Genomic DNA, 25,479 nt, shown 5'->3' with positions numbered 1-25,479 from the left:
CTGAATACTTAGGAGAAGGTGTTTCAGTAACTTGTGTCTATTTACATTGTACATCTATCTGCTTCTTCAGCTTATCTAGTTGGCATATTGTACTTGCATGATGATATTCTAGTTCTGTTATTTTCTTCTACTTTGAAATGATCCAGCTATTTCGTAATTTAATACAATAAATGTATTAACTGTGTATATTTTAAAATTTCACTATGCTTCTATAAACTTTCTTGATACATCATTTTATTTATTAGAATAATGTGAAAGTTGCTATCCTTGGGGCCAGTGGTGGGATTGGCCAGCCCATGTCATTGCTTTTGAAGAACAACCCTATGATCACCCATTTATCCCTGTTTGATGTTGCACACACTCCAGGTGTAGCTGCAGACCTCAGTCACATCAACACCAGGGCCAGAGTCACTGGCCATTTGGGCATAGAACAGTTAAAGGTGAGATGCTATAATATGTGTATGTACTTATTGTAGAACAGAGAGAGAAATATGGCTCCTTATATTTGTTGAATGATTGGTTTACGTATGACAACATTATGAAAATAATTTAATATAAATTACTTTTTCTTGATTAAAATAAAAATACTATCTTTGATCCAACTTGTGAAATTTAAAACATTTACATTAAAGTTATGGCAAAGACCTCTTATGTTCCATAGAGAAAGAGAAATTACTGGAAATATCAGATATGCCTATGTTTTATAACTGCAAAAGGTTTTAAAAGCAGTTTTAAAGGTGGTGAAATTTGATTGTTGAATATTTTAAAAATTCCTTAGATTATAAAGATGTAATTTTGTTGTTTTTTTAAATTAAAGTTAGCTGATTAAATAATAAAATAGAAAACCAAAGCTTTCCATGTAGTGATTGGTGTTTAATTGTTTTAGAGAAGAATACTTTGATTACACACACAAGATGATAATGATAATTTTTCATGTAATACTTTTACTTTCTGTATTTTTAAGGGATAATATAAAATTAAATCTTTTCCCTGAAATTATGTTTCCTATTGCACTCCAAAATAAGAAAAAATTATGAAACATATTTTCTCAAAGTTATATGAAGCTGCCATTCCTTAAAAAGCTGCTGAATTCAGGCATGCTGTATAACACTTAGTTTAGAAAAATGTTTATTGCTTAGTAACACAGCTAAACCAATATTTGCCACAACTGAAATTTGTTGGAACAAATTGAAGGCATTTATATAGTATATTATTTATTAACTAATAATTTCATACAGTTGTATGTCTCTAAAACTTAAAGATTTAAAACATTTTAAAATAAATATATATATTTATCACCAAAGTTATTCCAAGTGAAAGAAGGAAACCTATTGTCTTTAGCTGGAAATTAGTATGGGCTACACTTTTATACTGTCAAACAACCAACAAAATATCTTTCTTGTAATGTTAGGAGTCTCTGGATGGAGCTGAAGTTGTTGTGATCCCTGCTGGAGTGCCAAGAAAACCTGGTATGACTAGAGATGACCTTTTTAATACCAATGCATCTATAGTTCGTGATCTGACTGATGCTTGTGCTCAGACTTGTCCAAAAGCTATGATCTGTATTATTGCAAATCCTGTAAGGAAATCAAACTTTTGTTTTATACATGACATTTATTAGTAATTACAGTTAAAATAATTTTTTATGAATTTGGATACACTGACTACTACTTACTATAAGATAATTATTTAATAAAAATGTAACTGTGAAAATAAACTTATGTTAAGTTACAAAATTTCAGTCCACTTAATCATCTTGGTAATTTGCATTTGCATTCTGATGCATGATACACATTTGATTAAAAAATCAGGTTACTAGATCAGTAGATCTCGAAACTTAACTATCTTTTTTTTCTGATAATTTTTTAGACAGCTTTTTAAAATAGCAGTAGTAACTACTATCATAATAGATGATTTTATATCGGGCAAGATATGAAGTAGGCTGAATTTAAATGCTAGGTTTTTTGGTGTTAACTAATACTTGGTGGCCTGACATTAATTTTTATATTATGAATTTGATGGTCTATAAATGTTCAAAATAATTAATATTTGCTGTCTGTAGGTGAACTCAACAGTCCCAATTGCAAGTGAAGTTTTCAAAAAAAGGGGAGTCTATGATTCAAACAGAATTTTTGGCGTTACATCACTTGATGTAGTTCGAGCAAATACTTTCATTGCAGAAGCCAAGGTTTGTGTTTTGAAAGATTCAAACCTTAGATCTGTTAGTGATTGTTCATTTCTATAAGAAGTATATACAAAAGTTTCTTTTTAAAGGATGTAACAGATTGAAGTGTAAATAAAATGGTCTTTTTAACAGTAAGAAATGCTTTATTAATTACTGACTACCAGGATTCATAATTATTTTACTTTTTCTTGAAGGGACTGGATCCAACCCAAGTCAATATCCCAGTCATTGGAGGTCATTCTGGTGTGACTATTATTCCTGTAATATCTCAGGCAACTCCAGCAGTATCTTTCAAAGCTGATGAACTGGATGCTATGACAAAAAGAATCCAGGAGGCAGGAACTGAGGTTGTAAAAGCGAAAGATGGAGCAGTAAGTATTACACAAACAAAAATAGGTTATTGTCAAAGATGTGCATTAAATATTACACAAAATCAGTTGAAAAACATAAGTAGGAATCAGGGTGGTGAAAGTAGAAGAACAAAATCAGTAAATTGTAAACAAAGTCATTTGAAATACAGGTGGTAGGAACCAGGATGTAGAATGCTGAATAAGGTCCATTGATACAAAGGGGTAGAAATGTACTTAAAGCTGAGTGTGATTCAGTTAGTCTTACTCTTAATTAATTCAGCAGCCAAAATAGAATAATCAATGCTGTATATATATGTGTGTGTGTAGGGAAAAAATAGGTAAAGCTAAAATCTGTATTAAAATCTTTCATTCTGCAGAACACAAATGTCATATCCAGTCTTTCATGTAATATGAACTCCTGTGGTGTTGTTTGTTTAGTCATTATAGTTCAAACATGAATTGCCTAAAATTGTGAGTTTGTTATTTTATAACTAATTTTCATGTTTCTAGCAATATAGATTTTCTGATGTTAGATAATCAATGTACCTCATCATGTTAGACGTTGCTTATCTGTCTGTCTCTTAAAAAAAAAAAGTAATATTTTGATTCACAGTGACAGATTTATGTGTATTAGCCATTACTCAGTTTCAAGTACTTTAAACTAAAAATACACATTAGATTGTTGGTATAAACAGACTGCTGTTGTTATAGATAAGTATTAAAATCCTAATTGTAAATAAACCAAAATTATTCCTCTATAAATATTACAGAATAAACCTTTCTTTCTAGGGTTCAGCCACTTTGTCTATGGCTTATGCTGGTGCAAGGTTCACCAATTCGGTAAGGTTTTTTAAAGTCATTATGCCAGACAAGATTATCCAAATAATACCAAAAGAAAGCATTGTTGTGTAACAGAGGTGTTGCTAGGCACTGGCATATGGAGCCTGTGCCCCAATTCTATTTGACAGGACTCTGAATACCCAGTTGGTGTTTTTAGAAATCAGAATATAAAACTATAATTGATATCATACTGAAACTCCAAAAATTCCTGAGCCTAAGGGCTAGAGCCCTGAATTTTTTAAGAACCAAGCAAACACCTCTGTTTCGTACAATACAAATATCAAGCATAAGTCATTCAAACACCAGGTTTTTATAATTTTAGTTGATAGGATGTAATGATAATAGTCTTTCTATTGTCTGTATCAATAAATGAAATACTAACCTAAAACTAATAAATGCTGGAGGTATCCCATACGCTACAAAGATTTAAAAAGAAAAAAAAACAGCTAAAATCGGAAAGAAAAACTATCCAGTAAAATAATGTTTTGCCATTGTTACTGTGGCATCATCTTTATCAAGGGTGAAACATTGTTTTTATTGGGTATTTTTTCTATCCCATATTAGCAGTTTGTTATTCACTTAAAACATGTTAGCATTGTAGTTTAAAACTATATATATCTGTACAAAAGTTTAAATATTGTTGTTTTTGTTAAATTTTAAAAAAGAACAATAACTATAATATAGAAATATTAGCTGACATTACCTAGAAAAAACCCATACTATGACCAGTTCTTCATTAAGTTACGTAGATCAATGTTAGAAATGCTTTTAGTTGTGTGTTGGGATGGAGTAAAATATATTAATTGCTACGAGTTAAAATGAAGATATGTGTGAATATATAGATTTAAAACTATACCAGTTTTTTATTTTCAAACAACTTAGGTTCAGAGGGTTCTTTTTGTTTTCATTTGAAAATGTATGAGAGATGAACATTTCTGTGAACAACATTTAAATATTGTACTGAATTTAAGCTAAAATAATAATAATTTTGCCATTGCTGTAATTCACTGAAGAAATCATGTCCTCTGGTGGGACAGAGGTAAGTATGCAGACTTCTAATGCTAAAATATTGGGTTTGATTTCTCATAGTTGATATAGCAGATAGTTGAATGAGGTTTTGTTCTAAAAGAAGAAAAGAGGAGGAATCATGCTAAAGTTTGTTTTTTACTATTATTTTAAAGAAATATTATTCTCTTTTTTTGTGTTAATAACCTGTTTACATAACTTATTGTATGCCAATCTTACATTGTGAAAACAAACAAATGGAGAAATCCTGATTTGTGTTGTATATTACAGTTTTTCATTTTAGCATTATGTATTTACAATAGTGTTACTGAATTGATACATCTCAGGTTGATCAATTATAGTAAATTATATAGAACTATTATACACAGTTTTAATACTTGTTTTTAAAAAAGGAGCATGTACTCAAATAAAATCTTTTCTTTCTGAGTTGAATTTGAAATAAATGTGATAAATATTTGATTAAAACAGTTACTTGAAGCTATGAAGGGAAAGGAAGGAGTAGTGGAGTGTACATTTGTAAAATCTTCAGAAACAGAAGCTGCTTACTTTGCTTCTCCAATTCTGCTTGGGGTGAGTTAACATTCCTAAGTCTTTAGCTTGATTTATGACCCTTTTTTATTTGTATTTTTTCTACATACACAAGAACTTTGTTGTGTCTCTTTTTTCCGTAACTGTTGCTAATTATTGCTTTTTCTATATGACCAATTACTAATATTATAAACCTTCTTCACATTTCATAAAGTATACAATATATGTATTTGCCACAAATTTGCACTATATATACTTTTTTTCCGTACTGTTATTTATAGATAATTTTTTAGGTGGTACAGTTTGCTTAAATAATGAGAGGACTGGTCAACGTCAGTAAATAAATAAATCGTTAAAAAAAATAGTGGTCATAAATTTATATAATAACTGACCATTTCATATGCATCCCTTCCTAATACTGGCTTAGTGCACAGATATTGATAGCTTGGTCTAAACTGCACAAGATGCTGCAAAATGTCCTGTTTGGTTGCAGCTCATTCATCTAAGAGTAGGGTTTGCATTTAGTTCACAGATATTGGCAAAGTATTATAGTGGAATATTTCATGCTTTGGATGAAATTGGTGATTACTAATGTCATTATTGCAATATCATTTGGGAAGAGCAATTGTTCATCAGGGTGGAAATGTAGCATTGTATGGTAAATTGAATTAGCAACAACGTTCAACTAAACTAAAGTTTTCTTCATATATTTACTATCAATACAGACATTGGTATAGCTAAGATTTTTGTTCTAAAAGAGGGCACGTGAATTGGGCTAACATTCTTAGGGTTAACACAAAGTTAAGCAAATTTATTCAAGCTAACATCAACAGTTTAAGTATATTTCATTATGGCATAAGTAGCACCACTATCATAAATACAGAATAAATCATAATTGAAACATAAGTAATCACACTGTTTTGTGTCAAACACTTTTTATAAATATGAACCTCCACCAAAAAATGGACTATTCCCTACCATTGGGTATTTTACATTCATTACTGATCAGTACGTGGTTGTTTCAAGAATTACCAAAGAACAATTGTAGACAAGTGGGCTATATGGTTTTTATGGAATTCCAATCTGAGAGCAAACCAGTTAGTGATACTGTAGGAAATTCATCCATTAGTAAGTCATGTTCTTTCAACTCAATTTCTACATAAACAATTAAAGCAACATATAATTGACAGTATTAAACTTTTTTCGTATTAGTTAAAACAACCAGAGGAAGGGTTTCTTGTTCCAAAGTGTTGTGAACATTAAAACAATTATTTAACTTTCTGTGGTATAAATATTCTTTTTTTGTTTTCAATTTAATTATATTTCAGCAGACTTTTTTTTTAATATTCTTAGGGAACAATGTTTTGGTGGTAAAATATCAGTTAATCCACATTTCAATACTAGATGGCTGGTTGTCACGTACAGAATCAAATCTTTTTAATGTTTTATGGTTGACAAAAGTTTATCCTTAACACTGTTGAAGCTCTTTTTCTGTTTTCATAATGAAAGTGATTTGTTCAGCTGTGATGTCTTAACATCTTTCAAATGGGTTGGTTAATTTGGATAGTAATGTTTGAACTTCTATAAGCTCATCCAACAGTATTTTTCTACTAACCACATGTTTGAAAAATTGAATGTTGTCATTCATGGAACTTTTTGGAGGTTTTTTTTTTTTTAAAGAGTTGAAGAAAAAAAGTTTGTAGGAGATGTCTACATATATAAACTCGGATAGCAATGTGAAAAGAATCTTGCAAGACAAATTCTATATATTATGCCTAAAATTAAATTTCAGAAAACTGTGCTTTATTAAAATTATTTCAACCTACCTTAGTTTTGTGTATATGAACATATGATATAATTCTGATGTCTATGTATTATTAAATTTTTCCTGATATAGCCAAATGGAATTGGCAAAAACCTGGGCATAGGAAAACTTTCACCCTACGAGACTGAACTTGTCAAGACAGCCATGCCAGAGTTATTATCGAACATCAAGAAAGGGGAAGAATTTGTAAAAACGAGCTAGTTAAAGTAAATAGTTCAAGTGGCAAGTCTTTTCATTAAAACCTTTGTGAGTTGAATTAAGTAGTTTTGCTATAAGATTATGCAAGTGTTAAACCAGATATCATAATGTAGATAAAGTTTATCCAAGTAAAAACATAACACAAATAACTAAGCTTTGTCAAGTAATTTTATTAAATCACTAAGTAAAAAACAAAACTTATTAATAAAAACTTACCCAGTGAGTACACTGTATAGGAGGTAACCTATTAAGCAGTCCACATTATTACAAAAAATTGTCTCCTCAGTTAGGTACAAGTTGTTTAGAAATTAAACCCGAGTCTGGTCGGAACAATACTGGTTAATAGTGCTTTAATGTGTACTTATTCACTTTAAAATCCAAACACTGTTTCAGTCAAGTTGTAGTGGGATTTAAAGTAATATGTTTGTCTTTAGAAATTAAAAATTGTTTATTGCAAGTTTAATACTTTGTTCTGTAGTGAGAGATAATTCATACAATTGGAAGTTAAGTAAAATACCACCAACTGTCATCCCTTGAAGAATTCGAACTCTTGGCATTTTTTTTTCAAAATCTTTTTATATTAAACAGCTTTAATCAATTGGTTTCTGCTTGAAAGTACCTTTTTTCTTTCTTTTGTACACCATAAACATTTCAGTTAGATAAAAACCTGATGGAATGGTATTTTTGCTGGTAAACAAGAAGCAAAGCTATTTTTTTTCAATTAGAAAAATCAACAAGTAAGCACTGGCTCAACACACACAGTAAACATAAGTGTAAAAATAATCCTCCCAAAATGAACAGAAAATAAAAATATTTGTGATTAAAATGTTTAAAATATTCATGATTGTTCAGTAATCATTAAAGTTTAGGGGATGGTATTTGTAAAGTATGAAATCAGCAAGTAAAGAAATTAACATCTTTAGGGTAATACTGTATTTAAGATTACGAGTTACTATTATATTTTCTTTTTCTAAACATCTAAGTTTATATGTTGGAAAAAAAATTGCAGCATTCTCAAATGTTAACTAAAAGTTATTTTAATGTTTGTACTATATTCACCTGCCAGGATTTTCTTAAGAACTGTAAATATAATTGTCATTTCAATAACTTCGCATGACAGTTATTATACAAGGCAATACAAATGGAACCTGAGAATAATGTCAGTGTCTCTTCCAATTAAAATTAATACACCTTTCAAATACATTTTCCCAAGGTGTAAGAATTTTTTTGTTGTAGAGAATCATACTTACCAGAGATCAGCAGATTTAAAACATGTAGCATTTATAATGAAAAATATGTAAAATGTCTTGGTAAAAGTGGAACATTCATATTAGCATTATCTGCATATTAATGGCAGCACATGAACAGGAATACGTGAATAGGTTAAACATTATGAAAGGCAAGGTCCTACCACTACTTTATTGTTTCATGAAATAAAATTAATCTTATTTTCTTAACAACTCCAACAGGTGTAAGCAGAATTTAATAGGTTTTGTAGAGAAAGGGAAGGAACTTAACCAAATATTCCATGGCCCAGATTTAGTTTTAGGATGTGCTTTTTTTTTAAAATGTTAGTCTTTGGTTGTATTCATAACAATTCTGAATGATTTGGTAATATTCTTGTAACAAATTGCTTACTAGTACACCTGTGAATTGCATTGCAGTGATATAACTAACTTAATCTGAAAACACTGTGGAAAAGAGCTGAAAATTGACAAAAGGGGTTACCAGTTATCTGACATTTTGAAACCAGCAATATATTGCAAAGGCCACGACAGGGAAAGTCAAGAAAATTTACAACCCAATTGTAAATTTTTTTGTGAGTTATACATTAAATTTAAACAGACATGTACAATATTTTTGTGATGTAGCATTGTATATACTAAAGACCCTAGAAACGTTCATTACCAAGCAGTCGAAGTTCACAGCATTATGTCAATCCTCAGTTTCTTTATGGAATTTTTATGTTGTACTAGTTTTATAATGATATTTAATTAAATCAAAAATATTACTGTAAGTTCCTTTGTTTGAAGAAAAACACAATTTCTTATACACGAAGTCACTTTCTAAAAATCTTTCACCTGTAATTGTACAACCCATGGATAAAACCATTTTAACAATAATGTTTGCACTTCTATTTTTATGTAAATTCATATGCTAGACTTGTATGTCAGTAATATTTTTGCATCTCCAAGAGTTTTCAAACACATACACAAAGAAAAAAAGTGGTTATTGTTCTTACAACGAAGAGCCCCGATTTATCTAGGATAGATCTCCATGAAATATGGAAAAAAAAAAACGTTCAAATTTGTATGAATTTTATTACGTACCTGACATTGATTTTATCAGGACCCCATTAAATGTCAGACATAACGTAACAAGGTTTATTAGTTAATTTAAGATTTCTATAAATCTCTTACTGGTACGAAGCTCACCTGAGCTATTGTAGAAGTTTGACATTTGTACTTATGTGAAAAACAAAGCTATGAAACCAATAAAGTTAATTAAGTTTCATGGTACCATACAAGGGCTACCACATGTTGTAACTATAACTGGCTTGAAAAGAAGGGAATTAAAATAAGATTCTGGAACATTTGAAAGTGTCGAGGTCAAATGGTTGTTCCAAGAAACATGCCAGCTGTCTTACATACAAGTCAAAGTGTACAGTACTTGAAAAGGACACCAAATTAAATATTTAAGCTTTATATACAAATAATCAGTATTAGTGGAGGGTTGGAGGATCCAAGTCTTTTGAAGACCTTACCAAACAAAAGAAAAAAAAAGTGTACATGCTCTGCAATTATAAACTTGCTGTGTAATCTAGCCCTAGCTTTACAACAAATGTATCACAGTATCCAAATGTTTAACCTTTCATTACCTAGTACTGGTGAACCTAATTTAACAAAAGGGAAGGAAATTCTTTAATAAAATGTTTGATTTATAACTTCTAGAGTTATGTTCCTATACACATCTCATTTTTAAAATGTTGGATAAATAGAATTATATACAGACAAGTACCCTCAGGGTAAGATTGTCAGGTTTCTTTTAGGGGGGGGGGGATCATTATCTTCATCACAATCTCCTATTTTACTCCAAACTAAATTACTTCACCAAATATTGTTCTAAACTAGTGAAAACTTGCAAGAAAACTAATTACCACAAATTGTTCTAAATAGCTTCAATTAACCACGTCATTTCAGGTATATTTCATCAGGAAAAGACTAAGATACTAAACTAAGCTGAAAAAGGCTAGAATTACATAGTTCACAAATTTAAGTGAACCAGAAAATTGCTAGTTTCATAGTTGTGAAAGCTAGTATCTTACAGTTCTTCCCCGAGAAAGATCCGATAAACCCCAATTTAATAGAAACTAGCTAAATTTTTTAGTTAAGAAAGTATTCCTGTCCAGAAGAAAAGTTACTACAAAGCTAAACCAAATTGGCTAGTTTCCTTACATGAGAAGCTGTATGTTACACTCCTCCCCCCTCTGTGACTTCAACCAGTTAGTAAATACCAAATTATTTGTGATTGTTACTGAGAAAAGAAAACAACCAGATTCACTCTTTGGATTTGAAGTGTTTTCATGTTTGTAAGTTAATACTTTGATGAAATGTAACAAGTGTTTTGAAACTGTACCTTACTCATCACAATAATATACAGCTGAAGTCAGTGTTGTTACTAATACTTCATATTTTACAAATACTCTACAACACTAAAGATTAATTTGATATATTTATTTTCAAGAAACATTTTTGCAAGTTTTGAGAGGTGCTTTATTATTTGAAAACAAATATTCAACAATTTCATTTCTGTTAAAACTGGACAAAAATACCAGTTACTGAGGTGTATTAACACATCTAAGGTAAAAAAAAAAAAATATATATATATATATATTTACATTCATATTGGTAAAAACTTAGTTATGACAATGATGATGAAAAACCAAAATCTGGTTTGACAAGATTCATTACATTGTTTTCTAGTAAGCTTTCTCATCTAAAAATAACTTCAGTGCTAAAGAAACATACTCCAATAAAATATAAACAAAGATTTTACAACAAGAAAATGTTTTAAGGTTTGCAATTCTTTTAAAATAACTAAAATTACTTGTTGTGAGCACCAATATAACTTGAGATAAAAATCAAGATTCTCAATAATGTCTAACTTGTATAGTCTCCTCCAACTTTTTATTTAATAATTGAGAAGACAGGTTCAACTTATTACATCACAAGTCCCTTGTTTTTTACTAAAAAAAATTCCTTTCTTTCTCCAATTAAAATGTAAACTAAATCAAGGTTTAAAACAATGATATTTAAAAACATACAAAAGTGTTTCTTGTGCTCTCTTCAAAGCCTTCTTCTAGTTATGCGTTTTATCATGTACACCAAATAACAATTCTGAGGAATCACAATTTCACTTTAAATAAACTTTTTACCTTCTTTTCTTAACCAACTTTAATACTGCTTCTCCACTGCTATTAGACAAGTGGCCATAGCTGCAGGATCAAAGGCACCTAAAATGTTAACTCCAAGTAGTAGTAAAAAGTTACTTAAATATAAACTGTAGTTATAATAACTTGTTTGGATGGCTCGAGTCAGAGGAGTGTGCTTGTATTGCAAACAGCCTGGAAAGGTTTTTTCTTGGAAATTTGGCAAATCAGCTACTAATTTAAGATCCTAAGGTCATCCCCATTGATGTGGTGATGGAGGAAGTTCCAAGGGATGAGCAACAGTAGAGCTACAAAATTTATCAAAACAGATCAGTAAGGATAAATTTTTCTAAAATTATGGATTAACAAAATAATTAGTACAAGACTAAATTATTAATATCTTTGTTTGACCCACAAAATCACTATGCTACAGGCATAGTTTATACAAGTGATACTGTATTTGAAGCATCTGAGGAATGTATGGATGATCTAATACAATACACCCATTTGTTGGCTGATATAGGGTAGTTACTTATGAGAAATTGTATACATTTTAAAATATTTATACATAAAAATACTTTTCACGTTTACTAACTGTGGATTGACTTTTCACAGCATAGTGAACTTCCTTTATCATCCAAGGAAGGTTTTTTTCCTCATTACCATAATTGGCATAAATGTGCATGTGGAGATGATAAAGGGTCAACTGTATCTTGTTCCTTTGCTATGTTAATGTTTTGTTCACTATGACTACTTTATTTGTATCTTTACATCAATTTTTACTCATTTCTTTGGACTTTTTTTTTTTTTTGATACCTAGAGGTAGTTTCCCAATAATGTCTTGTAGCTAGCTTCATGATAAAAATATTGTATGTAGGACCCTGATTTACTATAAAGTGTATAATTTATTTACATGTTACTTTCATGTGTTTAAATCAATGTAATAGTTAATTTTTCAATTCACTAGGAAGTATTATTTTCCCAACATGTTTTAAATTAAAATTATTCACTCAATAATTGTGGGTTGTAAAACAGCTTCGTTCACGAATATGATAATTCTTGAAAAAGTCAGTTTTAAATATATATATAAAGGGATTGTCAAAAAACACCATGGTATGAACTAAAATTAAATGAATCTCTGAAAATGCATCTTAAAACTATCATCAGTACATATAATAAGGTTGTGATGATTGAATATTAATCATTGTCATTATTAGTAAACTACAGAATCAGCTGAAGGTAATTATTAAATTACTTTCCCTTTTGTTGTTTATTTTATTTTTATTACTAATTACTAACATGTTTATATCCCAAATTTTGGCTGCTAACCTGCTACATGCAGTCTTCAGGGAAGTCCCGAGAAGGACTGTATTTATCATGGTATTGCCCAGGATGCAGTTCTGGGTCTTTTTGACAACATCCAGTGATACAGCTCATGGTAAACTTCCATTCCTAGACATGATGCTTACCATGACACAACTTACTACATGGGTTTACAGGAAACCCACAATTAGTAGTATATATCTGAACAATAAATAAAAACATCCCAATAGTGTACAGACACAAATTAGTGTCCAGAATGAATAAGATTCTTAATATAGAAGATGCTAAGAAGGATAAAAATGCATCACTACAAATATATCTTTGACAATGGATACCCTGAATATTTGAAAAAGAATAACCAGGAAGAAAATTAAAGACAAAGCCATATTTGACATGCTAAAAATGTCTCTGAAAACAGAGGATATATAAACTGCATAAATTCTAAACAGTATTCAAAAGTCCAATACAACAAAATCATAAATAGTATATACCAATCAACCTAGACCCAATGGAGAACAAAGACACTACTTACAGTATACCTTGCGAGTGTGGACTCTTACACGATGTTTAGAATTTAGGGGCATAATAGACACAAATGACTAATACTGATCTGTATGCAATATTCCATCATGCTAAGAAAATAATAGAGTAATAAAAGGGAATATGAAAATAATGAGATATGATTAATACATGAGCAAAAAATATAAGCTTCTAAATCATAATAACAAACTTAGTCAACCTGACATTGAAATAAGCAGAAACTGACTACTCTCCTTGAAAGAAGTCAAATAGTTGATTCAGTGTCCTAATGGAGAGGCTCTAGATAAGTGGAAAGCTTAACACTATATTTGTCAAGAACACAAATCTTCCCCACTGTATCATGAAAGCAGTCCTCATCAGGGTTTCCCTGAAGACAGCAGCTGAAACTTAGGATATAAGCTTGTTAGTAAATAGCAACTAGTGATAAGAAAAAAGTAATTAAAATACTTCAGTAATTAATCATGGCAACAATTTATAGACAGTAATTGTAATAGTGGAACATTTACTACACATAGACTCAATATATAGTGGAATTTATGACCTACTCTTAGTTTTCACTTAAAGAAATACATTTAAAACTATTAGTTTTACTTGTTAATAGAGATAAAGCCCATTCTAATACACAATCACTTTAGTTTTTAAAATGTACTATTTCAGAGATTTAAGTATTTCACTTACCTTGCAAAACTTTTAAAGGCTGCTGAATGAGGATTAATACAGAGTGGTATTCGGCCACTACCATCGACCCTCTCCATAATGAACTTGTGTAATTGCTCTGTAATATTGAAAATTGGAAGTTTACATCAAAACTTTTTTAAAGACATTCATTATGGTGTGTACATTGTTTTGTGATGGCAATATAATTAGCTCACCAAGTTGCAGTATTTCTAAATTAAGTCAAGTTTGGTGAATCACACAGTTCAGTTGCTGTACGTTAAAGCAGCAAAACTTAGTTATACGATCTGCTTAAAATACAGACATGATTGGTCAACAGCTCAGATTTTACATGTGGGTACATAAAACCAAAAACTGTCTAGCTCTCTTCAACCTTGTCAATAATATTACCCAAAATAAAGAAAAAAAAACAAAACAAACCTTTTACACTTTACAGAAGGATAATATACGAACTACTTAACAACCAGTAGAATTTTAAATCAAAATCTAAAATGCACAACAAATTTTTTTATTTAACTGACAGTCAACATAACTGTTTCAGTAGCTTTACACTACCATCATCAGGAGTAAAAACGTACATGGGAAGTGGGTAGTTTTATAATTAAAAGGTTTAACTCATTGTGATCTATGAGGGTGGTAAGAGTACTGTATATAAGAAGTCAATATTTCTTTCCAAAACTGTGCATTATCACCAGCTAACCCTTCATATCTATTTAATAAAGAATTATTTATTATACAGCACAATATCTTTAATAATTATCTAATATTCAATTCACTTTGAGTATTAGGTTCATTTAAAATTATTTTATGTCGTTGTATTGAATGACCTGTTTCTACATGTTCTGCAAGAGGAGAAGTTAACATAGCATAACCTTTATGTTCATTAAGCAGCCTTTGATACTTACATAGACAAAGCATTTAATATTTGTTCTGATTCTACTAATTTGAAAAACGAATTGAAATATATAAAAAGCACTGCTTAAGATAGAGATTATTATGTTAATATAATTGAACATTTAATTTAAAGAATAGTCAATTTTTATTCAGACAATGTACCAAATTAAACAGTATACACACACACACACAAGATATATCTAGTCAACTTACCAGTGTATTCAGAAAATACAATTTTGTTCCTATTTGCAAATAATTTAACAAAATTGAAACAATACTTCCTAGCACTAAAGATGAAAAAAACATTTGATGAAAAAGGTACATATCAAATTAGGTGTGAATGCAACAAAATATATTGGTCAAACTAAACATAACTTGAAATATCATCTCAATCAACATAAAAGTTATGTACATAATAATAAGATTTTAATTTCTCCTTTTGCTGAACACATTATTGAAACAGGTAATATAATACAATGAAACAATAATTTTAAATGAACCTAATTCTCAAAGTGAAATGAATACAAGAGAATCTATAGAAATTTTGTGCTGTAAAATAAATAGTTTTGTTAAATAGCAATGAAGGGTTAGGTGGTGATAATGCAGTTTTGTAAAGAAATATGGATTTCTTACATACATTACTCTTACCACCCTCACAGATCACAATCAGTTAAACCTTCTCATTATAAAACTACCTGCTTTTTCATGTATGTTTTTACCCCCAATTATGGTAACGTAAAGCTACTGAAACATGCAAGAGTCTTTTAATGTTGCCCATTGGCCAAATAAAAAATTTTATTCTGCATTTTAAACGTTGATTTTGTTTTATTTTAAAATTCATTGCACAAGTTGCTGTTACTGAATTGTCAACCAGTATTATTATTACTTTACCCAACCTATAGTTTAGAGGGTAAAAAACCTGTATCTAATATCACACAAATTTAAAATGGTTGCTTACTCAAGTTTCAGAGACAAACATGTTTTTATCCAACTCTTCATAAACACCATCTTGTGTGGTTTTGTTTTGTCATAGCTTTCAACACTACTGTAATAAACACCTAGCATATCTCACAAGAGGAAAGCTTTTTATCTCTTATCAATAATCATGCCTCAAATTCATTTATACTAATTAAGTATATCATGACAGGCTCTATTTGCTTGTTAACCAGCAAAACAGGAGAAACAAAAATGTTATATAAATATACACACAGACACACACACTCAGTATTTTTACACTAACTCTTCCAATAACAAAGCATTTGAAATTATATGTATAATTACCTCTTAATGCATTTAAATCAAGGTTGAAAATTTTAATCATAAACAAGGATTAAATAAATTATGCAGCATTTTTAATTTGAAAGTCTGGTTTTCAAGATTTGGTTTTGAAATGAGTACCTATAATCAAGTTATCACAGATGTTAAATAATTAAATTGTACATGTTAAATATAAAATCCTTTAGAATAAACTGTATTATCCAATTAAGAATTATAGTAGTATAGCATATGAACATACCATGCATTTTATGTACTTGTATTAAACTATTTATTCACATTTTATCAATTACTCTGTATATGAGCAAGTTTCACATTACACATGTTCAAGAATACAGTTAAGTTCATTTTTTTAGCTGCACTTATTCCTTTGTTATAATCTCAAGTAGATAATATCCATTCTGCCTGTGGGAAATATTGCTGCAATATTGTACATTGTGCAAGAATGTCAACAGCAGTGTCCTTCAATGGTAGTGATCAAGGTCATGACCTCACTTATGCATGAGAATGCTAGAAATCTCATTAATCCAGAGCAACTAGCACTATCTACATTTCTGGTCAAAGTAAGGAATATTGGATTGAAGTCAGTTTGATATATGGATCCAGCTTGAGCAGATGGACATAGAAGATTTAGTTGAAGTAACTATCCAGTATCAAAAACAAGTACACACTGTGTTTGTGTTTTACATGTAATAAATAAGACTGTTTATTTTGTGTTTCACCTTTTATCCAATCATGCATTCTCAAGACTCAGTCATTCAGATACAGCATTACTTCCCAACAAGTTAAACTCCTGTTATTGAGTGAACCTATAACATTGTTCTAATGTTAGTCCAGGTTTACCTGAATATACCACACTAGCAAAATTATGAAAATATCTTCACTGTGTCACTTTGATATAAAGTATTCTGGCTGTCCCTGGATAATCTCACATTGCACTTAGTTTAACACTGGAGCTTATTTAGTTCATCTCACTAAAAACATTATAAAATGAACAAACCTTAACATCTGAGTAGTCATGAAACTATTTGATTTACAGTTTTTTTCAAAATAAGATTGAAAACTCGTAGTGAAATTTTGCACAGATAAAAAAAAGTCTTGCAATGAATGTTGTTATTTTTGGAAAGAATCAAATTGTCAGACCAAATTAAATTTGGTGCCAAAATAACAATTGGCAGAGAATTACTGGATACTCATCATTGAATTGGTAGCTTGGAGTAATATTCAAGTAATATATATATAAAAAAGTACAAATCCATTACATGAAACACTAACTTATTCTGATCAGTAGATCTACTAATAAAACAAAAGGCATTAAGTTCTGTTATTCTTGTCACCAGCTCCACCATTATATTGAACTATTGTAGTTTAAGTTGTTATCAAAGAGCCTTACTAACAAGTGTTAGTGGATTAACATGAAAATAAAAACTGATGTTACTACAAAATAAACTGGTGCTCAGTGAGAGGCCTTCATTGTGATAGTGAAAAAAATTTGGTAGTTTGAATTAATTAATAAAAAGTGTCTTACTAGCAACTGATATGGGGTTGACCTTTAGCTCTCTTGGTAGAGCACTCACCTGACATGCGAAGGGTCTTTGAATTGCATCAGAGCCAAGTTACAACAAAACAACATTGAAACTAAAACTAACTTGCACATTGATTTATTAACACACCTTTTACTTGACTGACTGATCTGAGATCTCTTTCAAAGCAATCAAAAAGATAAGGAACAGATGGTTCAAAATCCGATACAAACAGACGCCCTGAACAAGTGGCATGACAACAATGACACATACAGGAGTGGTAGCGAAGACGGCCTTCATCAAGGTATGGGTGAGAGAGAGCATCAACACAAGATATTCTGTTTTTCTAAAGGCAAAAAAAGTCACATTATATAGTAATACAAATACAAACATTCTTCTATATCAAAATGCTCATTTTCCCCAGATTAGGGTATCAACCTTGAGTAAGTTACAGTGAACATTCTTAGCAATGAAAGAATTACACACAAACACTAACATTTTGAAACAACAAATAACTCCTACACACAACGAGTAATTACAACCAGCAACAAAATATATCTGCAAACAAGGGCGCACATATAAATTTACAACACAGTCTTGCTTTTTTAAAAACAACAACATTCATAGCAATTGCAATGAGTGCACAACTCCCAAAGCTATCAAAACAAATAATTCAAAATAATTTCACCCTAGCTTAAATACATATTCAGGTGAAAAGAAAGTATCACATTTCATTATTTATATACTATCATTAAGTCAGAAGTCAACAACCTAATATATTTTTTAATTTCCTTTCTTTAATTACAAAATACTTCTAAAACTTGACACCACTGTTCCTTCAAAAAAAAAAAAAGTACAAGAATTATTAACAATGTTCAATAGGAAACACTCCTAAATAAAGAGGAATAGTGGCAAGGCTGAAAACAATTAAATAAAAGAAAGACCTACTGGATTGAAGACCAACATCTGACACAGAAGGTGCACAGCTTCATGAGTAGCTTGTAATGATAAACTATAAAGATTAGAGAGAGAGGGAGGCTTTTGTGGTCTTTTCATCATATGAACACGAGCTCCTTCACAAGCATAATCCATATCTTCCACAGATGGTGTTCCTAGCAGGCTTGTTATAAGATCCAACTGGAAGTATGATCCAAATACTTTAAACAATCAGTCATATGTACTACGCTTAAAGCAATACAACTGAAGTTATTCTTAGAAAATTATTAAAAGAGTTACAGATATATGTGAAAATGAGTTCTTACAAGTTAAAAACTAGAAAGAATTAAAAACAACAATATTTTGCTTTCAACAGAAAAGTTTTAAAGGGTAAATTCATTCTTTACTTCACCTGCTGAATTGGTGTTTGGGCTTGAAACAATATCTTTCGACCCAGCAGCTCAGCAAAAATACATCCCACAGACCAAATGTCAATCTTTGAGGAATAATGTCTGGCTCCCATGAGGAGTTCAGGGGCACGATAATACTGTGTCACCACTTCTTGAGTCATGTGCCTATTTTTATCCAGTTCCTCCACTCGTGCCAGGCCAAAATCACAAATCTGCAGAAAATATAGAAAAACTAAACATTTAGGTACAAACAGAAATAATGTTTCTTTTTATCAACTGTATTGTATATAAGGAATTGATAATTTGGTTATGCCTCTTTGAGGTTGTTTATTTTGGGAAATATTATAAATGTTCAAAATCAAGTATCATTCATAAAATATTTATTCAAATTAAGTTTCTCACAATCAACTGAATAATCACTGGATTTTATTTAATAACCTCCAGATAATTGTATTCATCCATGAGAAAGAATTCAACTGATCAGTTAAAAATAAGCAACTGGTATTAATCAGAAAAAACTAATGTGGATATTTTGCTTCTGACAATCAACGACAAAGAACTTAAGAACACAGCTGCTGTTGATCAGTAACTAACAGAACATGCTTTATAAACAACTAATGTCAATAAAAGGCAAACAAATCTACCTTAAGGACACAATGACAAAAAATAACACCTTACGATTAGAAAAGTAGTCAGTTAAGAAGAAGAAACAAAAAAAAAAATCCTTAGTAATACAGTTGCTATTGATTAGTAAAATAAAACCTACATCAAAAACAATTCACCATAAGATCATAGTCACTCGCAATTAGTGACTAAAGGAACACATGTCAAGAACATGGATGCTACTGATCAGAAACACAAAATAAGAACTGCTATCAAGTAGTAACAAAGAACTTACCTTTAGAACACAATTACTATTAACCAGCAGGTTTCCAGGTTTTATGTCTCTATGTATTATGTGAGCAGAATGTAGATATTTGAGTCCTGCAGAAGAACAATAATTAGAACACTCTTCTAAAAATATTTTCAATTACCAGGAAGTTTTGAAGGTTTAATATAACACAAAATTTAAGTTTATCTCTCTAGGTTATAAACATAAATACTGTTATCCAACAATATGTAAGAAGTTTGTAAACAAGGTATTACTTGGAGTTAACAAATTATGCTTGTAAATACAAGTATGGCAAACTATGCACACTAACACTAAAAATTTTACAAATAGACATATCTTTGATAAACCCTTTGTTCACAAACAAGAAATGGTTTAACTCGTAGTAGCAGCAGCATTTGAATACAGATTGCAGTTAGACTTCACGTCTAGGGGTACATGAATTTTTGCATTAATAAATTCCCTTGCTCTCCCTCTCTTTTTATTATTATTATTATTATTAACCAATGTCTGGTAAAAACATTTGAGGACAACAACAGACCGGTTTGTTCATCTATATAAACTCACTATCATTCAAATATTTATCTAGCCTTCCCTTAAACTCCCTGAAATTTACTTCTTCCATCACATCTGAAGGCAACTCATTCCAAGGGCAAACTACCTTGTTAGAAAATGAAGGAAAAAAAAAAAAAACTACAGCTGAAGATGACTCCTACCCTGCCAAAATTTCCATTTCTACCTCTAGTCCTACCATTCTCATCACAAAATAAGAGAAAAGGTGTAATGACACGATCAGTTCCCTATACAATTATACACCTCAATCAGATCCCCTACAACTTTTCTAAAGAGAAAACAATGTTATAGATCTTATCCTATCCTCATAAAAACCTTTCCACTTCAAGTGTCATCCTAATAGCACTCTTGAACCCTTTCCAACAATTCATCATTCATAGGATAAAGAGCCCAAAATTGAACACAATTTACAAATGTGGCTTAATCAAAGCCTTGTACAATGAAATTATAACCTCTTTAAATTTATATTCAATATTCCTGTAGATACATGAAATCATGTCGTGCAGCCAAAATAACCTGCTGCAGAACACGCACTGTTATTAACAGGAGTGACAGTTTCCACATTCTGTATCTATCTCGGACTGTGGTAATCCAAACTATTGCATATTTTCAGTGGATGTGCTCTACTGGACTTTTATTTTACATACCAATTTCAAGGCAATCCATTAAGAAATATCTGAGATATAACATCTTAATTTTGATTGAGTTTTTTTTTTCCTTCGCACGAAAAGTATAGAAACTATTTGATACAAAAACACTCAGCTTTTATGAATTTTTTTCAAATTTGGTACACTGATAGATCTTTGACCTACAATTAGGAGTCTCATTTAATATAAATAAGCCACATATGCAAAGTTAAACAAAAACCACTCTAATTTAATGAAAATTGTTGCACACACCTACGCAAAAAGTCATGCGAGCTATCACTAACATTTTTCCTACAGTTTCACCAAAAGAGTAAAAGTATAATATTTTTAGTTTTTTTGTCATTCGATTTAAAGACTGCTAATTTAGAGCAGCAAAACTATAAGGAGAAAGGACGTGCATGTACGTAAGTATTGGTTAGGCCAAGCAAACTAGATTAGCAATTTCTAGCTCAAGTTTTCAAAAGAATCATATGGGTGGATAGTTACTATTGGTTATTCCTTGCTAACTTTTCAGCACAAATTTATTTAATTTTATGAAATCCTAATTAAAGAGCATTTAGCATCATGTGATATTAGCTTAAGCAATTAGCAGAAATAATGATGCTTGATATGGCTGTACTGATTGCATAAGGGCGATGACAAGAAACTGTTAATCTAAATTTCATGGCGTTACTATAAAGGAAGCTATTAACACTCTTTTAGAGAGGAAGAATTACCACCATATACTTTAAAGAATCTAGTTGGTTCTATAAAGTAAAGGTCTGTTCCAAGTATAGGATTGCGATCCTAAAGCTAATGTTGATTACTATTGAGTGACACTTTTACTTTTTTTTTTTTTTTTTTTTTTTTTTTTTTTTACTTTGCTGTGGTTTGTTGGTATGTATTGACAAAAAGTCATGATATCTAATCAAAAAACAATTTAAGTTGCACACTGAATCCTTTTTTGGCCACACCATTTTTGCAAACCTAAAGGAATGAACTCAAAATTGGCAGCCAAACTGGAACCTACACTTATAGCATTTATAAACATTTTACAATATTCATTGATTAGTTAACTAGGCTGCATATTTTGTTTTACCCACCAAGTCCAACAAAAAATGCAGCTGGCTAACTAATGAATGAATATTTGCTGTAAAATTCTTATCAATGCTAAGTGTAGGTACCAGTTTGGCTGCTAATTTTGATTTCATTCTTTTAAGTCACACACAATCCTTTTTTGGCCCCACCCTTTTTGCAAACCTAAGGTGTTTTTGATTAGGTCCTATTAATCTTACATATAACAACGGTATACTGCTTGAATGGCTGAAGAGACTGATCAAAAAGAACATAAATTATTTTATTCCATAACACTGTTAATGTTAACTCCTATAGAAATTATACTTATAATTCAAATTATAACCCAAATGCATTACCTTGCCATTATTATAATTAAAAGCAAAATTTAGTAAAGTAACAGCATCCTCATTACAGCTAGCAACACCATAATTTATTGACCATTTCTTGATGTATGCCACTGATGTAAATGAAAAAGAGAAAAGACCCCAATAACCCACTTGTGAAATTAATCCAGTTTTACTGAACTCTATTTACAACAACTCTGCTTTCTTCTATCTAACCAATGAGCAAAGATATCGCCCATACCTATAGAGATTTTTTTATTATCATTAAACAAGCCATTTATGTGGCACCTTCTCAAATGCATTCTGAAAATCCCATACCTACATAAGCAGTAACCTTTTCATAAGATGCCAAAAGATTAGTGAAGCAAAATTTTCCCCTAGTGAAACCATGCTGTCTATCCAACAACATTTTAAAGTTTATTAAATGACTTTGAAAAGCATCTTTTTATCAGACTTAGAAACCTTTTCTCACTATTGATGCGAGACAAACAAGTCTAACTACTGTGACTTTTTTTCTTTTTTTTTTTTTTTTAAAATCACCTCTTGAAAAGAGGAGTAACATTAGCCAACTTCCAATCTTCTGGCATTTGCCCATTACACAAGGACTTGCAAAGAATAGTACCAAATGGCTCAGATACCAAATTCTTAACATCCTTCAAAACCCCCTTAAATATCTGGCCCAGGAGACTTATTTTCTAAATTTTCCATTTTTTCTTAACAGGCTATAAAAACACATTACTAACTTGTGCTTTGATTGATTATAATATGTTTAAGCTTTTAACTTCTAATATACCCTCCTGTCTTCACTATTCTGTGTGAACTTTTAGTTTTAACATGCTACTAAACTTTGTATTTTGGTTAAATATGGTATGCATAAACATTTTTCAGGTTATGAAATTCTTCTCTTGTGAATAAAAAAAACAACTTACCTCTGAGTATTTGATATAAAAAAACCTTAACATGGTCTGTAGTAAGGGGTTGTGGTGATACAATAATCTTGTGGAGGTCACTCTGCATTAGATCAGTTATTACATAACTATGAAAAACAAGTCAAGGTTCACAGCAGGATAAAAAAATTCATAAAAATGAAAAAAGCAAAGTTATCTAAAACAATTGTTAAAATATAAACTTTTAATACATTGTAAAATATTCAAAAATTAGTAATTAAGAATAACTGATGAACTAGGACTGTGTGATGCAAAAACAAAAATGAAATAAACTACTTGCTTTAAAAGTTAAATGATGAAACTGTGTTAGTACTATTACTAAAGTTAAAACATTGAAAATATTTCATTTTAATTCCCAAAGTTTGTCAAAGTTCAAGACCAATCGTGGAGTTCTTTTGGAAATGAGCATAATGTATTACTATGTAGAGGCAGTTTCTTCTGTTTACTAGGGTAAAGTCCATAGTCTATAAAGCAAAATGGTCTATACCATTTATCTCCCCCTCTTTATTTTCTACAGATATTATACAATTTTGTTCCAGTACAAATATCCTTTTAAAAATAACATTTTCTGTGAAAAAAAACAAAAAAAACTGCCAATCTTTCAAATATTATAATATAGTAAATTATGAATTAACTTGCAAAAGTTTCTTGAAAATGTAATTCTTTATTAGATTTATCTATGCATTTTAATAAAGAAATGTTTTTTTTGTAAGTATTTTTCCAGAACGTAATGTATTCCATACTTTTTTCCCCACGGATTTGAACAGTATCATTGAGTAAATAAAATCAATAGTTCACTACTTCCAAACAGGAATAACAGATGATCAAGACATACTATATGTAACGATTTTTAGATGTACAAATGGTACATTAACAAATACTTCAAAGTTGTCTTAATTGACAGTTGATAGATAAAATGTGATAACATTTAACTGATGATGTAACTTCAAGTAATAGTAAATCAACCAATAACGAATTACCCTGATAAATGTATACACCAGTAACATATTACAAGACCATATACATACATTTTATTAACAAAAAACATGAATCTGGTGAATATCAGACTGTATACAATGTAACTGAATACAAGTACAGCTTCTTAGCAGCTTCGTTGACAAGCAAGCGGCAAAGTATCCAAACGAGATAAAGATATGGTGATTTATCCAATTACAGTTAAAAAGAAACTCTCCTGCTATAGTGGTCCTATATATTGATTTTTCTAGAAGACTAATATCAGAGTACTAATTATTGTAATAAACAAAAACTTATGGTAGTAACATATAACAAACTGTGTGTGTGTGTGTGTGTGTGTGTGTGTGTGTGTGTGTGTGTGTGTGTGTGTGTGTGTGTGTGTGTACACACACACACACAATGTACTATACTGTTTGATATAAAAGACTGTTTAGGGTAAGTAGTATTAATTAATTTATTTTGGGAGTTAATATTTCATGATTGTTTAGTTTTTGTTGTTTTTTTTAAAGCAGACGATTATTGAAAGTTGTGTTTGTAAGTTATTGATGTCGAGGCGACAGAGATTTCTAGAACGCCTCAGTGAGAGATAAATAGCGGCGACTAGACGAGAGCCAAAACTAAAGCAGAGTGGAATAGGCTTTCAGTCCGAGAAAGTTTAGAAAACTTAAAGTTAACTGTCGTAGGAGTAAGTAGCCTCATGGTTGATATGTTTAAAGTGAGATTAACAGTTTTCTGACGTTTTAGGAGAATAATTTGTCTTGTCAAAGGGTGTTCTAAAGCAATTGAACCTGTCTCTGTGGACTTTGACAAAAACAGACGATTATTTGGAAGTAGGTCTAAATACGAAAAAAGCAAACGAGTATCGTTTATATCAGTATACAACTACGGTAACTCAATAACAGCGTAAGTGAATTATACACCGATACAGTTGCGATATAAAAATGGAGAGAGAGAGAGGAAGAAAATGAATAAGTGAATTATACACGAATAGTGTTTAAGATAAAAATAGAGTAAAATAGTTCAGTTTGTCAACTGAATGCTAAAGCAATTGAATTGGCCTAAGTGGATTTTTGACAAGAAGAGAACCGTAT

The 25,479-nt window shown here is 30.5% G+C and overlaps 1 protein-coding gene and 1 pseudogene across 1 annotated transcript; one reads left to right on the top strand and one right to left on the bottom strand.

The window, feature by feature from the left end:
* Positions 1 to 238: 238 nt before the first annotated feature.
* Positions 239 to 7,554, top strand: LOC106469529 (malate dehydrogenase, mitochondrial-like). The gene is made up of 7 exons (XM_013930027.2): positions 239 to 440; positions 1,412 to 1,579; positions 2,063 to 2,188; positions 2,380 to 2,556; positions 3,325 to 3,375; positions 4,870 to 4,971; positions 6,827 to 7,554. The coding sequence occupies exons 1-7, from the start codon at positions 297 to 299 to the stop codon at positions 6,953 to 6,955; spliced, it is 897 nt and encodes a 298-aa protein (XP_013785481.1). The 5' UTR covers positions 239 to 296; the 3' UTR covers positions 6,956 to 7,554.
* Positions 7,555 to 10,252: 2,698 nt separating this feature from the next.
* LOC106469530 overlaps positions 10,253 to 25,479 on the bottom strand; it is a 50,818-nt pseudogene continuing 35,591 nt past the window's right edge.

This window comes from Limulus polyphemus, unplaced genomic scaffold (genome assembly GCF_000517525.1).
Source record: "Limulus polyphemus unplaced genomic scaffold, Limulus_polyphemus-2.1.2 Scaffold3531, whole genome shotgun sequence".
NCBI lineage: Eukaryota > Metazoa > Arthropoda > Merostomata > Xiphosura > Limulidae > Limulus > Limulus polyphemus.
The sequence above is the reverse complement of the archived record's forward strand: the minus strand, read 5'-3'. Positions and strand labels throughout refer to the sequence as shown.

Coding starts and splice junctions, on each gene's coding strand:
- LOC106469529 (XM_013930027.2), top strand. CDS start 297: ATGTCATTGCTTTTGAAGAACAACCCTATGATCACCCATTTATCCCTG. Junction 1,580..2,062: donor TCTGTATTATTGCAAATCCT/GTAAGGAAATCA, acceptor TGCTGTCTGTAG/GTGAACTCAACAGTCCCAAT. Junction 2,189..2,379: donor CTTTCATTGCAGAAGCCAAG/GTTTGTGTTTTG, acceptor TTTTTCTTGAAG/GGACTGGATCCAACCCAAGT.